Source organism: Henckelia pumila, chromosome 1 (genome assembly GCF_033568475.1).
Source record: "Henckelia pumila isolate YLH828 chromosome 1, ASM3356847v2, whole genome shotgun sequence".
Lineage (NCBI taxonomy): Eukaryota > Viridiplantae > Streptophyta > Magnoliopsida > Lamiales > Gesneriaceae > Henckelia > Henckelia pumila.
Genome location: NC_133120.1, coordinates 79,772,580 through 79,787,715, shown reverse-complemented (window position 1 = coordinate 79,787,715; position 15,136 = coordinate 79,772,580). Strand labels below are relative to the sequence as shown.

The window sequence follows — 15,136 nt, the reverse complement described above, 5'->3', positions numbered from 1 at the left end:
TCATATATATATCGTGGCTTCGCAACCATCACTACTATTACTTATCAAATCCCGGTTGTATTTCCGATAACAAGCACGGTAAGATAAATGCAAACTATGTGGTACTCCAATTACAATAGCAAAATAAATCTCAAGTAATTACAAGAGTTAGATGCTTGATTTCAGCATACATTTGGTAACCGCAACGACCGTTTTAGTACATCATTGCAGTTTGCAACCAAAACTTTGGTAAATTAAATCCTATGGCCTTTTAAGACATCATTCGCCATAGTTGTAACGAAAAGCTTCATTTGCAGCAATCAGCCGAGGGCTTAAAAATTCAGACACAATAAAATTATAACAAATAGATAGAATAATTTTAGACGTGGGAAGTATAAAAACAAAAAGACCACAAGAAAAATTACATTCAGAAGTTGTAAAAAGACATGAAGACATGAATCATAGTTGCGAAGTTTTTAAAATTTTTGAAAACACACAGGAAAATTTGAAGTATGAATATTGCATAGTGATGCGAACATCATAAAATGGATGCCCCGGGGGTGGGTGTAATCCCGAGAAAAAATGGTTTAAGACATATGGAGTGGGCTTAGAAAATTTTAGAGAGTGAGTGTGTGCTAGAAAGTGATCGTGCTTTTTTGCGGCCAGGCGTAGGAGCCTGGTGTTTATACATGCTGACCTGACTCTTTTATGATTATCCAGTATGGCCTAATTGACAATTTTTATTGTGATAGGATGGTTATCACGTGTGATTAGACACACCGTAATACTAGGAGGAACTCATACCGTGGCAGCGTGATTCATAATGATTTGATTTGTAATAAAAGTCTGCTGCACGCAACATAAGTATGACCTCCCTTTTATGTCTTTAAAAAATAAAGGAACCCAGGTCCCACCTGCTTTCCCAGGCTCCTGGCTTCCGGGAATTTATCCCTGATATCCGAGCTATCAAAGGACCTCTCGGGTTCTTAGGACCACTTCCCTGTCCCTTGATATTACCCTGTAGAAGCTAGTGTTTAACCACCCGGGTTCTAAATCATCCGGGGTCTTTAAAGACAAAAACCCCGGGTTATCTTATTGGGATAACACCACATAGTCAATGCTGGAATCGCGCAGCTTCATACCCAGCAGCATCCACGTAATCCCCATGATTCCCTACATACGTTTCGGATTCAGGAACGAAAATTTTGAGAAAGATCAAAAGTCCTAGTTTTAAGCCATTTTAGTTGTTTTTTTTTTCAACATGTGAAACTAATAATATTAGTTTGGACCATGTGACGTGCTACAATCACCTTTTATCATTGCTTATTTATTTATTTTAATTGCTATGCCTAGTACATTAATACCTACTCAATCATTATTATCTCATTGCGGTGGTGAACGTGTTTGAGTATTTGTATAATTTTTTTTTTAATTAATTTGATTTAGATTCAAATAATGATAATTTTGTAGTCGTGAAAAGTAAATAAAGATCATACCGCTATTTGAATTGATCATATGTATATGAGAATCACATTTTAAAAATTATCAAATGACTCACTAAACTACAATTTGAAATGTCGAAATAAACAAAAAAAAACAAAAAAAAAAAAAAGCAAAAATGTAATACCTATACCATATAAGGGTGATTTTAGGAGGAAAAAGATGGTATATTTGTTTACATCTATGAGACAGATTCCTTATATATAATATAGATTACGTGCATAAACATTCATCTCCTTCTTCTGGCATATGTATCAGTCACACTAACTACTAATAAGCCTAACCTACTGGCCAATGACCGCGACCATTCAAGCTAAGTGAACATCTCGCATGTCCTTGAGATCGTATGCAAACATGTCCGGTTATTATACATATTTCATCTTCTCCTCGATGGACTCAAAAGAAACATGAAACATAATTTACTCCGGATTGATCTGTATTAAGGTAGAGTTTGAGAGAAATGCATATAATGTTTGGGAGAGCCGAGAGCTTTTAGAAAACATTTTTCAACTTTTTCTTAATAAAATTTTGAAATTTTGTGAAACTTTGTTTAAAAAAAACTAAAAAGTGCTTCCTCAAAGCTATTTCAGACACTATCTAAACCAATAAGGGATCAGGGTTTCAACTTTAAGGGATCAGGGTTTCAACTTTCAAATTATATTGTAACTCAAACCCCTCGACCAACATTTTCACCCTATCATAATCTATACCGAAGAACCAGCTAAAAAATTGAGCACAAGTTTTCACTCATAATCACGTGAATTCCCCATTCGATTTCAATCATTATTTCGAGCTTGTAAAAATGTCTAGGTCATTTTTTTTTAATCTAAAAAATTTCTAGGTCTAAAATATGCTAAATCTCAATTCAAATCATACATATGTATATCATGAACTAGTAAGATCACGGAGTCGAAATTAATCAAGAAGCAGCTAAAATTTCATTTCACATTGCACAAATTGGCTTCTGCACAAAATCACTGTACATTGTATTTTAGATATTTATACACAGAAAAACTTCAACTTTGTTACATCAACTGTAGAACTACCAAACACGCACCTTCTGTTCTTCGAAGGAAAATTGCATCGTATTTTACAAAACTTTTGATCGGAAAAGGAAAATCGATAGGTTCAATAAGGAGCCCTCGCCGCGAATTTTACTTCCACAGTCCGAAACCGCTTCGATTAAAGGATCATTGCACGTGTTGAGGAGGGAGGCGGAACCGCACCTGAGACGCCGGCGACTTGACGGCGACGCCGTGCCAGCAGATTCCGCCGCGGCACATCTCGTGCCCGTGGTCGCGAGTCATCAGCGCATCCGTGGCCTTGCGCGACACGTCGTAGGTGAGGGTGGCGACCAGGATGGCGACCACGACCAACGTGGAGAGGATGAGGACGCAGCCGCTGCTGAAGCTCCGCCCCGTGGCCAGACCGTACGTCTTCATGGCGGCGATCACCACCAGGTAAAGCGTCGTCAAGTTCCCCACGACTACGTCGGAAATCGTCATGATTCTTCTTCTGGGGCGGGGAACTCTTTGGTGGGTGTGCTTGATAGAAACATAATCTTGGCAAAAGCAGAGGGGTGAATGAGGCGCTTGTTTTTTAGTGGAGTGGGGACGGTGATGGGGTTGGGGAATTGTCAAAATTTTGGCTTTGATCTTATCTACCTTACTTTTTAATTAATTAATCTTAGCTCTCATAATATATATTCTGTGAGACGATTTTACAAATTAATTTTATGAGACGGTATTATCAAATTTTTATTCTTTGTTATAACTAAATCTCGAAATCGATATATATACATTTTGTACTAGGACAAATTCAACAAGAAGCTTAAGATGCTATATTACAAGTCAATAAAAAATATTATCTCAACACAGGGTCTCACTTTTGTAAAGCTTAGCAATACAATTAGACCACATGATGTAGATAACGTAAACCAATTTGCAATTTGTACGGCTCAAAGTGGTTACTGAAAATTTAATCCAATTTGCAATTTGTACGGCTCAAAGTGGTTATTGAAAATTTAATTCAAAACAAGCTCCCTACCCATGTATTTGCTTTACTTTGGCTCTTTTATAGCAAGTGTATTCCTATTTTGTCACGATTATTTTTCTATGTTAATCACGTTTCTTGTTTATTCACTATCCATGTAAAATCTAGATGTGGTCACAAGTTTATGCACATCTATAGACAATGAGTAATTTTGTGTTTCATTTTCACGGTTCTCACTCTTTCTATTATAGATATCAAAGAGAGTCCTGCAAATAAGTAATGACGAAAATGAGACCAAAATAACAGCGCAAATGATGGGTAATAACCTCGTTTTAATATATTAGTCTACCAAAATTAAGAGTCAAATTCAAATAAAGCTCAAGCTCAAACAAAATCTCGCATTTATTAATTTCAAGCTCATCAACATGTCTGCAAATAGACAGCTTGCTCTCATTTCAAATGAAGTTTCATTTGAGCTCTCAAGGAATTTCTTATTTGCTCGATTTTTGGATAGCGTTTATTTGAGTGTCAGAGCTTTTCACTGAAAAATCCCTCTAAATTTCTTAAATTTTGGTGATTAATTAACGTGGATACATCACTCTATATAAAAAGGAATATTTTTGTCCTTAACAAAAGTTTGATGATTCAGTGTAAAAACAAAATTATATAGATTTTATCTTTTTTTAAGAACTAAATTATATAGCTTTAAACTAATGAATTCTAGGTGAATAGCTTTAAACTAATGAATTCTAGGTGAATCCATATTTCCTTGTATTAAACTCCACTCGATCTCCAAAACCCCAACATAAGAGCTTAAAATTTTAAATCAGTATTTCACCTTGGATCAATCCGTCACCAATAGGGAAGAACTATTAATCATTTAGTTCGGAACTATTTCACATAATATATTATACACATAAATAGCACGTCACTTATTACAATTTACAATTTTTTTTTTCAATTCCAGTTTGTTATTTGTAATATATTTGTTAATTAAATTGATATTGTCAAATTGACGGATGACGCATACCTTATACCTACCATCTGGTTATTGAGATGCTACGCCATTATGTTAGGCCCCAATTATGATTGGTCTATATTGTAGTGAGACAAATATTTTTTATACAATTTATTATTTTTATATATGAATATATTTAAGTTATATAAATATACAATATACGAAGAGTTGTTATTTTGGTCGTAACATAGAGTAAATGAATCACAATAAAATTTGACATGAGCTGCCACAATTACAATACAAAACTTGTTGTACATTAACACAATTAGCTACACCTATTAAATTGGGTTCAAAAAAAAAAACTACACCTATTACTCACTTCGTCCTATATATTTAAGCTAGATTTATCTTTTCATTTGTACTAGCACAAATTGCATTTAATGATTAAAACATTCATTAAATAAGGTTAAGATGATAAATTTATCAATAAAATATATTTTCAATCGCATATTTTAATCTATCACACACAAATTTAAATATATGATAAAATAGTAACTTAAAGTAATATTAATTATAATTAATTAGATAAATATCTTTCTTAATCATGACGTGTATTGTAGTCATGGGTGGGGACAACGCTCTCTCCTAGCACAAAATTGCATTTAATGAAAGGCTAAATTGACTGCAACTCCTCCCATCAAATCCTTGGTCCCACCCCATTATCAATTATTTCAACATAAGTGTGATAACATATTTTATTCTAAAAATTTCATGATGTGTCCATTACAATTTACAAATTTTCTAGTAATATATGTCATCCCTTTGAATAAATATATAATTTTTTTAGTATTTTATAAGTTAAAAACGATAAATTTAACATAAATCCCTAATTGAAGTCTGAACTTTGTGTTCAGTCCCTGGTTCAAAATTTATGTATTATGAATTTCTGACAAAATGAACTTATTTGTTTTAACTCCATAATGAACACCAAAATACCTAATTGCCCTCATTTTTAATTCAAAACCCCAAATACCCTCATCTACATATCGTATCTAATTTCTCTCCATTTCTCTGTCGATAGTTCGAAAGAAAGAACGAAGATACCACCGTGATCTAATTTCTCTCCATTTCTCTGCCGATAGTTCGAAAAAATTTCACGACGAAAAAAGAACGAAGATACCCATGCACGGGAAGAAAAGTGTGAAGTAAGTTGAAATTAAATCGAAGAAAGGTACGAAAAAATCGAAGAAGGTACGAAGAAAAACAAAATATTTCTCAATTTCTATCGTTCGTTTCGTTCTTGAAAAATATTTGGGGGTTTTCAAATATTTGTTATTTATTTTAGCTTATTGACACATTTTCCCGCAATTTATAGGGTTTGTCGTTGATTCTGTTAGTCTATATATTTTCAATTGAATTGATTTCGAGGTAGTAAATCAAAATTTGTAGTGTTTTATGCAATTCGGTTTCCATTTGTTTTTAATCTTTTGTTACAAAAATTTTCGTGATTTTGAAATTATAATTGGCTATATTAGTTTATTGACAACCATTTTTCCCAAATTTTAGGTTTTGTATTTGATATTGCAATTCAATAGATGTTTAGTTGCATTGAATTGTCTTTCCAAAAATTTTTGAAATTCATAAATGGGGTGTAGTGCTTTATTAGTATGCAGCAAATCAAAATTTCTTGCGTTTTGTACATTTCGATTTTTATTCTTGTATTTTTCTTTTTGTTTTGGTTCCTGTTGTGGTGTACTGCAAGAGATTTAAATTGATGTTTTTCTCTTTTTTTTTTCGGCTCACTAAATTGAAAATTCATTGAGATTGATATTATTATTTATTTGGAATTTGAAGCATATTCTTCAAAAATTGAAAAGAAACACACACGCACACACACATATATAAGGCATACAAAATTCTAAAATTCATGGTGCATTTCTTGCAAATTTGACATCTTTCACAATGGGTAGACTACAGGAGTTGAGTGAATATTTATTTAAAAGATGTAGATATATCATTTTCCCCATGAATGACAAGTTGCATTGGTTTTTGTTGGTTTAAAAACGAGATGAAGGCGTATTTATACTGTGAAACTCCATGCATGATTCATTTGAAGTTGGGACAACAAAAATTTCTGTAAGTTACACCATATTTTATTTAAATACAAATTAAGTCTGAATTTGAAATTATTATTTGTTGTAGGAAAATTTTTTGGCTGGTGTCATATGTCACTTCTCGGGATTTCAGATAGTAAGTGAGCCAGTGCTAAGAGAACCTTGTCGTCAACAAGGAGCAACCCTCGATTGTGGCGTTTATTCATGCATGCGGATGGAGTGTGTAGCTTGTGACACGAATGAGATCTAGACATATGCACAAGATGTCCATATTGATACTTATAGAGCCCGTGTGACAACCACAATACTATCTGATGAAAATGGGTTGTTGAAAAACAAGTTTCAGTAGTTAATAACTTATCATTATGCTTATGACTAAGAAGTTCTTGTAGATGTGGTGATTGAAAATTGAAAGTCTATGTTGTTTTGTTGGTTTTAATTAAATTATGTGATGAACATAAACAAATGGTTGTGGACGTATCTGAAGTTTGGTTATATTTTGGTTGAAATTGGTGCGTTGTGAAATTAAAAGTTTTGGCTATATCAGTTTCTGTTATACGTAATACCAAATATCATTGATTTTTTACTCGATTAATTTGCAAGTATAATCGATATTTTTGATATTGTTCTTAATAAAGTAGCATATGTACCTTAATCAACCAAATAGTATTTTATAAATAGAGCATCATGTTTACATATATGGAGTACAATATTTCTTCGATCTAGCACAACTAAGAGTGAGTCATCTTAACCATGCTCGTTTTCAAATCGAGCACACCGTACACATGCATTGAGTACAATATGTCTTCGATCGAGAACAATGTAGAGTGAGTCCATATTATCCAAGATAAGGAACAAAATGGCTTTTGCGGATGAAGTTATAGTGTGATAATGTCGAGATATAAAATCATGGTGAGTAGACATCCAAAAACTTGAAGATATAATGGACACAAGAACTTTAATAGAGATAAATCCATATGAGATTCAATATTTCACTAGTAGTGCATAAGAAATTATACCATGACATAGTTCTATCACTCATTGTTGATATACACCAGTATCTAAAATGTATCTTTCCAAGCCTAACAAATATATCTATCAAACTACAATAACTGAATATTGAAATCACAAACAACTGATTCTTACACTTACAACTACCCAAAAATGAAAGGTTGCAAAACCCATTTTCAGATTCTATTTTGAACTTAATACACACAACAAAAAAGTACAAAGTTGATTGATATGCACGTTTCAATAATGTAAAGAATTTTCAGATAATTTTAAAAAAGGTAAACAATTTTTGTATTAAATAACTAAACAATAAACTGTAAGGATAAAATTGCATTCCTATAAAGATGAATACATCTATTTGCAATCAAAAAAACTTTAGACTTCAATATTTTGTAAAAAAGAACACATCTAAATAATTTTTAGAAAAACTTTAACGCTTCAATATTGAACAATTTTTAGTAATTATTAAACGATTTAAATTATTTTCATAACAAAACTCAACCATAAAATTTGAGGAGAAAATTTTATGCATCGAGAAATTTAAATATTTTTAGATTAGCCATATAGGATTTAATAGAAATTAACTAAAATTATGATATTCTAGAAATATAAATCTTATCTTTAAGAAAAAAACGATGAATGCAGACAACTTCTCGATGCTCAATGCCGATAATTTTTCGTCGCTCTATATAAACTAAAATTGTTTCACGATTATAAATATTAGGGAATTATTAAATTGAAACAACAAATAAATCACAAACTCACCCATAAAGTTGCAATTTCAGAGAATAGTTCATAAAGTTTGGGAAAGAAACAGACCTTCAACTCTCTTCCAATAGCTTTTCGTTCGATTTTTAGAGTTCAGAAACTCTACACTTCAAGGATCTTGTCTCCTCCCCGATCACTGGCTTCAAGGTTGATGGATTTATGTGCACATCGTCTTCAATGTTTTAGGGTTCTTGAAGTGGGTGATGTTCCAACGAAAGAGGGATAAATATTGTCCGATGGAATTGTGCAGGTATTCTTATTATATTTTTATTGTTGATTATATTTTTATTGTTTCAACAAATAAAAAGGGTAAAAGTGGATTTCAATTAAGAATAAGGTCAATTGGGTAATCTCATGTCTATAAGGGAGTTAAAACATATAAAAAAGTTGTGTCAGGAAGTGAAAAAAAATTTCTTCTGACTTAGGGACTGAGAGAAAAGATGAAAGTAGTGTTGGGGATTTTAGGACAATTGCCCCTTAAAAAAACTCTAAGTATGTGTTTAATAAGATTTTTGTTTAATTTTTTTTGAAAAAATATTTTAAATTTTTTTTCCTTGAAATATATTTATTAACGAACACTTGATATTTATTTTTTGATATTTTTTATAGAATAATTATTCAAACATATTTATTTTTTAAAAAATATTTTTATTATAAAAATATTTTATAAATATTTGTCCAAACGGAGCATCATATTTTGAATAAAAGGTGTAGGATTTTATTATTATTTTTTGATAAAAAAAAAGGTGTAGAAAATTTGAAGGATTTTGTGGATTGTAGTTTATATAGAGCTCGTCGACATAAAAATTATATGCACATATATATATATAGGAATTTTCAGCTGTCCAACCATGTTTTTTTACTTGATTCGTGATCACATAGTAGGTTTTAGTGATGCAAAAAAAAAACCCACTAAAACCCACTACCGGATTTTAGTGGTCGCGGACCAAGTGAAGAAACATGGTTGGGCAGCTTAGCATTCCTACATATATATATATAATTTTCTGACATTTCTCAATTTATATTAAAGTTGAGAGTAGGGTTATCTAACCTTGGACAATCATTTTTTTAAAAAAATTAATTTTCTGTAATATATATATATATATATATATATATATATTTAGTGTTTTTCAATAAAATATTTTAAATAGATATAAATTTTTTTTAAAAGTATTTTTGAGCAAACTCATTTTCCCAAATATCCGGAGGAAAGGGTAAAAAATAAATAAATAATTGACCAAACTCATTTTTCCAAATATCTCGAGGCAAGGGCGGGAGGATTGCATTTTTCTGTAATTAAGTTGATGTGTTCTTTGTTTTTTACCCCCTTTTACCCTCTCTATCTTCCCCATTTTTTGTTTCTTCCCAAATTTCTTTTACTAATTCGATAATTTAACCTGATTTTACTGAAAAGTAGTTTTGTTAAAAATTTTCATGTTTTCGACTCATAATTGTTTTTACTACCAGTGTCAATGACAGTTTTCCAAAACAAGTCTTTTGTCTTTTCAAAACACTCCGTCCAAACAAATTTTGCTCACCGGACGAAAAGCTTCTAACTACACCTTATATTAGTTATACAATGCGTAATTTAAAATTTATACTTCCAACTAAGGTAGTGTTTGAAAATTTCAAAATTTTATAAAAAAAAACTGACAAATGTTTCCTAAAGACTAGTACCAAACACTACAACTGTTTACAAGTATAAATGCCAACCCTCACACAATAATGTCGACTTCGAAATCGGGCCATACCGTTGCTACCATTTCTTCCTTCATAAAATCTCAATTTGTCTACACGTCCATGTTCGTGCGAACGGCCCGGTATCATGGATTCAGTAAGTGATGGGCTTACACCCAACAAGAAAAAGCCTTCCGCGAGATGGGCCTACTGTAAAAATGTCCAAGATTTGTGAAATTATATTTGTATTATATAACATAATATGCAAAGACATATCAAAAGTCAGGATGGCCGAGTGGTCTAAGGCGCCAGACTCAAGTTCTGGTCCTCTAACGAGGGCGTGGGTTCAAATCCCACTTCTGACAAATTTTTGCCTTTTTAATTTTTATGTAACTCAATTCGAAAACTTCGTCCCAAATTAAACCAATAAGTGCCTTTTTCATTGGATTTTGTATATGATTGCCCGTAGATATAATCCTCAAAACAAATAGTGGTTAAATGACAAAAACTGAAATTTCCAAAATCTAGGAAAGACCAAATATATAAGAAAAGTAAATTAAGAAGGAATATAGTGGGAAAAGTTGGAGACTAGAAACAATTGGTCATTGGGTAGAATAAAGATGGATTTATGGGGAATAATAATAGGGTGATGCTACATGTACACGTTGAGTTACACGTTGCATTTTAAATTACATAAATATATTTTGGAAAGAGTTTTTTCAAATAAAGTGGTGGAATATTTTTATAATTTCACGCGATGCATGGATTTATGCTACATATAGACATGTTTATTGGAATATAAGTGGATTTTCGATACGATACGTTGCGATATACTACTTTTAATTAAAACACCTCTATATATATAATGTTATGTATTTCAATATACTGTTTGTAAATACATAACACATAATGAGTTCATTGACCATAATCATATCATAATTTATATCAAGGTATACACTTTGAATTAATGCATAGAAAATGCATGTGATCGTAAAAGTTATTTAATTTTGTTTCCTTCACATTTTATAATATCCCATCGTTCGTACGTTTCTCAGCTTTAACCAATTCAGCAGCCCAACATGCAAAAAGGTGAGAAGCAATAGTAATAGATGAGGTGGATTGTGGCTTTTGTTTAGGATAAGATTTCATTAAAAGGGACACTAAAATTTTGGTATCTGACATTCTATTTGGTATGAAAAGAATGGCCGAAACTTAGTCAAGAATTCATGGTGAATGTGGTCATCACATTGTTAAAGTAAGCGATTTGTATTTTGATGTAAATTATCCACTTCGCATTGTCTTTTTTTGCAAGTTTATCTTAAGTTAAAACATTTTTTGGACAAATTAATTTATGTAGCCGCAAAATTTGTATTATTCAACATATTAATTAGCATCTTACCCTTATCAGTGAGAAATAGATAATTGTTTCAGAAATGGGTTTTGAGAAATAAAGAAAGATATATTTTTATAGAAATTAAAGATGGTAGCAGGACCCAAGTAAATGTTTTGAAAAAAGGTTAAAAAGATATATATATATATATATATATATATATATATATATATATAAAAGATTTAATTTTGTGGTTCATACATCATCCGACATAGATCACAACATAAAAGGGCAAAAAGTACCAAAAAAGATTTTTGGTCCAAAGTCACCATTGCCCCAGTTTGTACCAATCTTCACAATTTTTTTACAAAAGCCTAAAGTATCAAAATGCTTTACTCTTCAAGATTATTTCCTTCTCACTTTGGATTAATATCTCATTCTTCTCGTCATGCGATGTCTACATTATGAATAAATCTTTAAGTTGAGTTATAATATTATGATGCATTTTAAAATAATTTTATTTTTTTTCAAAATTTGAAGATAATTTCAAATTCACCGAATTTTAAACTTTTTTTTCTCTCCTATACAAACACATAGCACATGAATATTTAGCTATATATTCATTGAACACCCACAAAAGGCAAAAAGTTCCCTGAACTGCGAATCCAAATGAAATCACATATATATTTCGCTATCTACTAATAGTTAAGTGGGAAAATTATACTGGCGTTGCCTTCTTTTCTTTTTTTTTTTTTTCTTTTTTGTGACGTTGGAACTCGCGGTCGCTATCTTCGGTGCGTACTGGGTAAACCACCAAACTAATGCAATAGCCTGTAAACTACGTTAGCCACGTAAATCACACTAGGAAAGCCCTGTGTGACAGACTAGTACTCCAAGAAAGTGTTGGTAGGAGAAATCGAACTCCTGACTTCTGGCCAAAAATTCACCTACTCTACCAACTTAGACACTCCTCAGACGCATTGGCGTTGCCTTCTTTCTTTATTGAAAGGTGGTGGAATCTTAATTCTTGTATCTTTTTTATATAATTTATGCATGGACAACTCTATCTATATAAGTACGCGTATTTATATATATCGTCAAAAAGGAGCCAACATGTGTGCTTTAATTACGTGAGATTATGTTACAGATTATTGGATTGTCTACACTTTAATCTAAAATCATTAATAAATTATGTAGTCACCCCACTCTGATCATCAACTAATTAAGTCTTAATGACATGCAATTAATTTTAAAAAACAGAACTAGTTAAAGAGCGGAAACTAAACGTATTTAATACAACTCTATCGAAAGAAGCCTGAATATAACGAATATTATAAAATCATATCGAATATTCTCAGTGTACAACAACCCGAATAAACACGTGTGAGACCAAAGTCACCCTTGAAACTACCACATCGCTTAACTCAACGATCGCTCCCGTAGGGTCCATTCAACCTAAGTCATGTCCCGTGAAATAGGTGTTCAAGAAAAACAAAACAGAGGACGTGAGCAATGAAAATGTTCGATACGAAAGTATGAGTGTACAAGTGCTATATGTGCATGAATGCAAGTGTATAGGGTACCAAAAATCCGTATCAAGATCAGGAACTCTGCTCAGTCTGGTGGCTCCATGGCATGTAGCACTCTGCATCGTCGCACCAGGAAGTAGCTCCCATACCATAAAATCTGTGGATATCGGTGACCTGACTCCGAACTAACAGGTCCAACCATCCACTCAAAGTCGACGGGCCTGAGCTACCCCACTACGGTTTATCTCAAGAAGATATGTTGCTACGTGTAAATTGTCCCAACTCCAGCACAGCTCCGCTACAAAGTCTCGTAGCATGCACGTTGTTATCGCCCGAACCTTTAGTATAAGATCCAAAAGCACTCACAAATATACTGGATCTGAACCCACACACTCAAACACATACCAATTATGAGAAATCCGAGCCCTATTTATAGAGTACGATCGGACGCTCCGATATCTTGTTAGGACCTTCCAAAATCACATGGTTTTCACGTGTCACAAGCATTTCAACACCTTGCGGGACAGCTGTGTTCGGACGATCCAATCTGGACTTTTCGGACTCTCTGAACTCCTACATGTCTACATCCTCTTGACACCTCACTATCTGGATGACCTAATTGCTGATCGGAAGTTTTGATCTCACGTTCGAACGTTTCAATCCCACCCTTTGCTCCCAAACTTGCTTGTGATCTGTTCGTGCTTTCGAATTACCCTTCGGACCTTCCGACCTTTTCGGTGGTTCCAAAGCATTATTCATTGATTCTAAACTCGATTAAACACTTGATTTACTTAATTAATTATATATATTCTTAATCATGTTTAATATTTAATTGTTTTAAAATGATACTCGAGTCACCATAAATTATTTGTAAAATCACACACTAGAGAAATTTTCTTCCGGGTTCTAATTAATTAAAGAATAAAATTTACGGCTTCAACTCGTTGAATTCGTTTAATTTAATTGGCATTGTTTTGATAATTTTAAGCCTCTAGTTACTTGTACAAGTAACACCATTTTCGACTTTTTGGACACTTTAATAAGTATATGCATTAATATATATGATACCCCATGAATGATCTCATCACATGTTTAGGCCCAATTGGAGTCTATAGCCAAAAAACAAGGCACAGGTCCAGGCCTAAGTGGTAAGATTGACCCATGGCAGTAGGTGGTCGAGGCGAGGTATGTTGGAGTTGGAGTTGGAGTTGAGCCTAAGAGTGGAGGAGTAGAGGGAGGTGGGAAGGTGATGAGGTGAGGTATGGATGACCCTATGAGTTGAGGATGACGATGGCAGAGGAGAGTAGCTAGGGTAGAGTATACCTGAGATGAGTGAGCTCTTAACCTAATATTCGTCTCAAGGGCAAGACCTCTTATCTTCAGCCTCGCCTCAAGGGTGAGTCTCGGATGAACAAACGCGTGAGTCTCATTTACGTGGTCCCCTACAGAATGTGCGCGGTCCTTATCTTCTACTCTATAAATATCAGGTTTGCTCACTTCATTTGTAACTTATCGCTCTCATTTTGAGGGGCGTCCACGCTCTGCTTTCTTTTATTCGTTAATGTATCTGACTTAAGCGTCGGAAGGGCTACGCCGGGACATCCTCCCGTTCCCCTCTAACTTTATTTGCTTGATTTCAGGTTCATTCCCGGGTTCGAAGCTTTGAGCTTGAGTTGGATCCGGACCATCAAATTTTAGTGAGTATCAATATATATTAGCAACACATTCACGCGATAATCCATCTTTAAACTTAATTAATTAATTACTTTAAAACGTTGGATGTACGTATTATGATATAAATTTTGACGAGTCTTTTGTCTCTCCCCACCTTTTAATCATGGATCATAAGAATGACCGATTAAACGAATCAAGTAGAAGCAAGGAGAACTAGACAACTTCTTTTAATTATTTTGATTTTGGGTAGCATTAAAGCAAAAGTTAAATACGTGAGATCAACACCACTCAGATCTACCTTAATTTGCTGGGCCGAAACCAATCCAATAATCATATCATTATTTTAGCCCCACTTGATACAAATGATAATCTCGTTCTATAAAAGATTAATGTTATTTATCATTATCTGATCAAATTATGTTGATTTTTTTTTATCTTTTTATGTCATACAAATATTTTATCATTTTATTTATGAACCAAACGATGTGATCCTAATTAAAGATAGATTTATTATCTATCTCGATCAGATAGTCTAAACACAAATATTATTTTTAGACAAAATACACAAGTGATCTATCCATGACAGATGCCGTGATGAATGGTC

The 15,136-nt window shown here is 32.9% G+C and overlaps 1 protein-coding gene and 1 non-coding gene across 2 annotated transcripts; one reads left to right on the top strand and one right to left on the bottom strand.

Annotated features, from left to right (window-relative positions):
* Nucleotides 1–2,394: 2,394 nt before the first annotated feature.
* LOC140876120 (uncharacterized) lies at nt 2,395–3,106 on the bottom strand. Its single transcript, XM_073279998.1, has one exon. It carries the CDS (start codon nt 2,982–2,984, stop codon nt 2,670–2,672), a length of 315 nt encoding a protein of 104 aa, XP_073136099.1. The 5' UTR covers nt 2,985–3,106; the 3' UTR covers nt 2,395–2,669.
* A 7,174-nt stretch (nt 3,107–10,280) lies between these two features.
* TRNAL-CAA (transfer RNA leucine (anticodon CAA)) lies at nt 10,281–10,364 on the top strand. The gene has a single exon. It is a non-coding gene; the product is annotated as a tRNA-Leu (tRNA).
* Nucleotides 10,365–15,136: the final 4,772 nt, after the last annotated feature.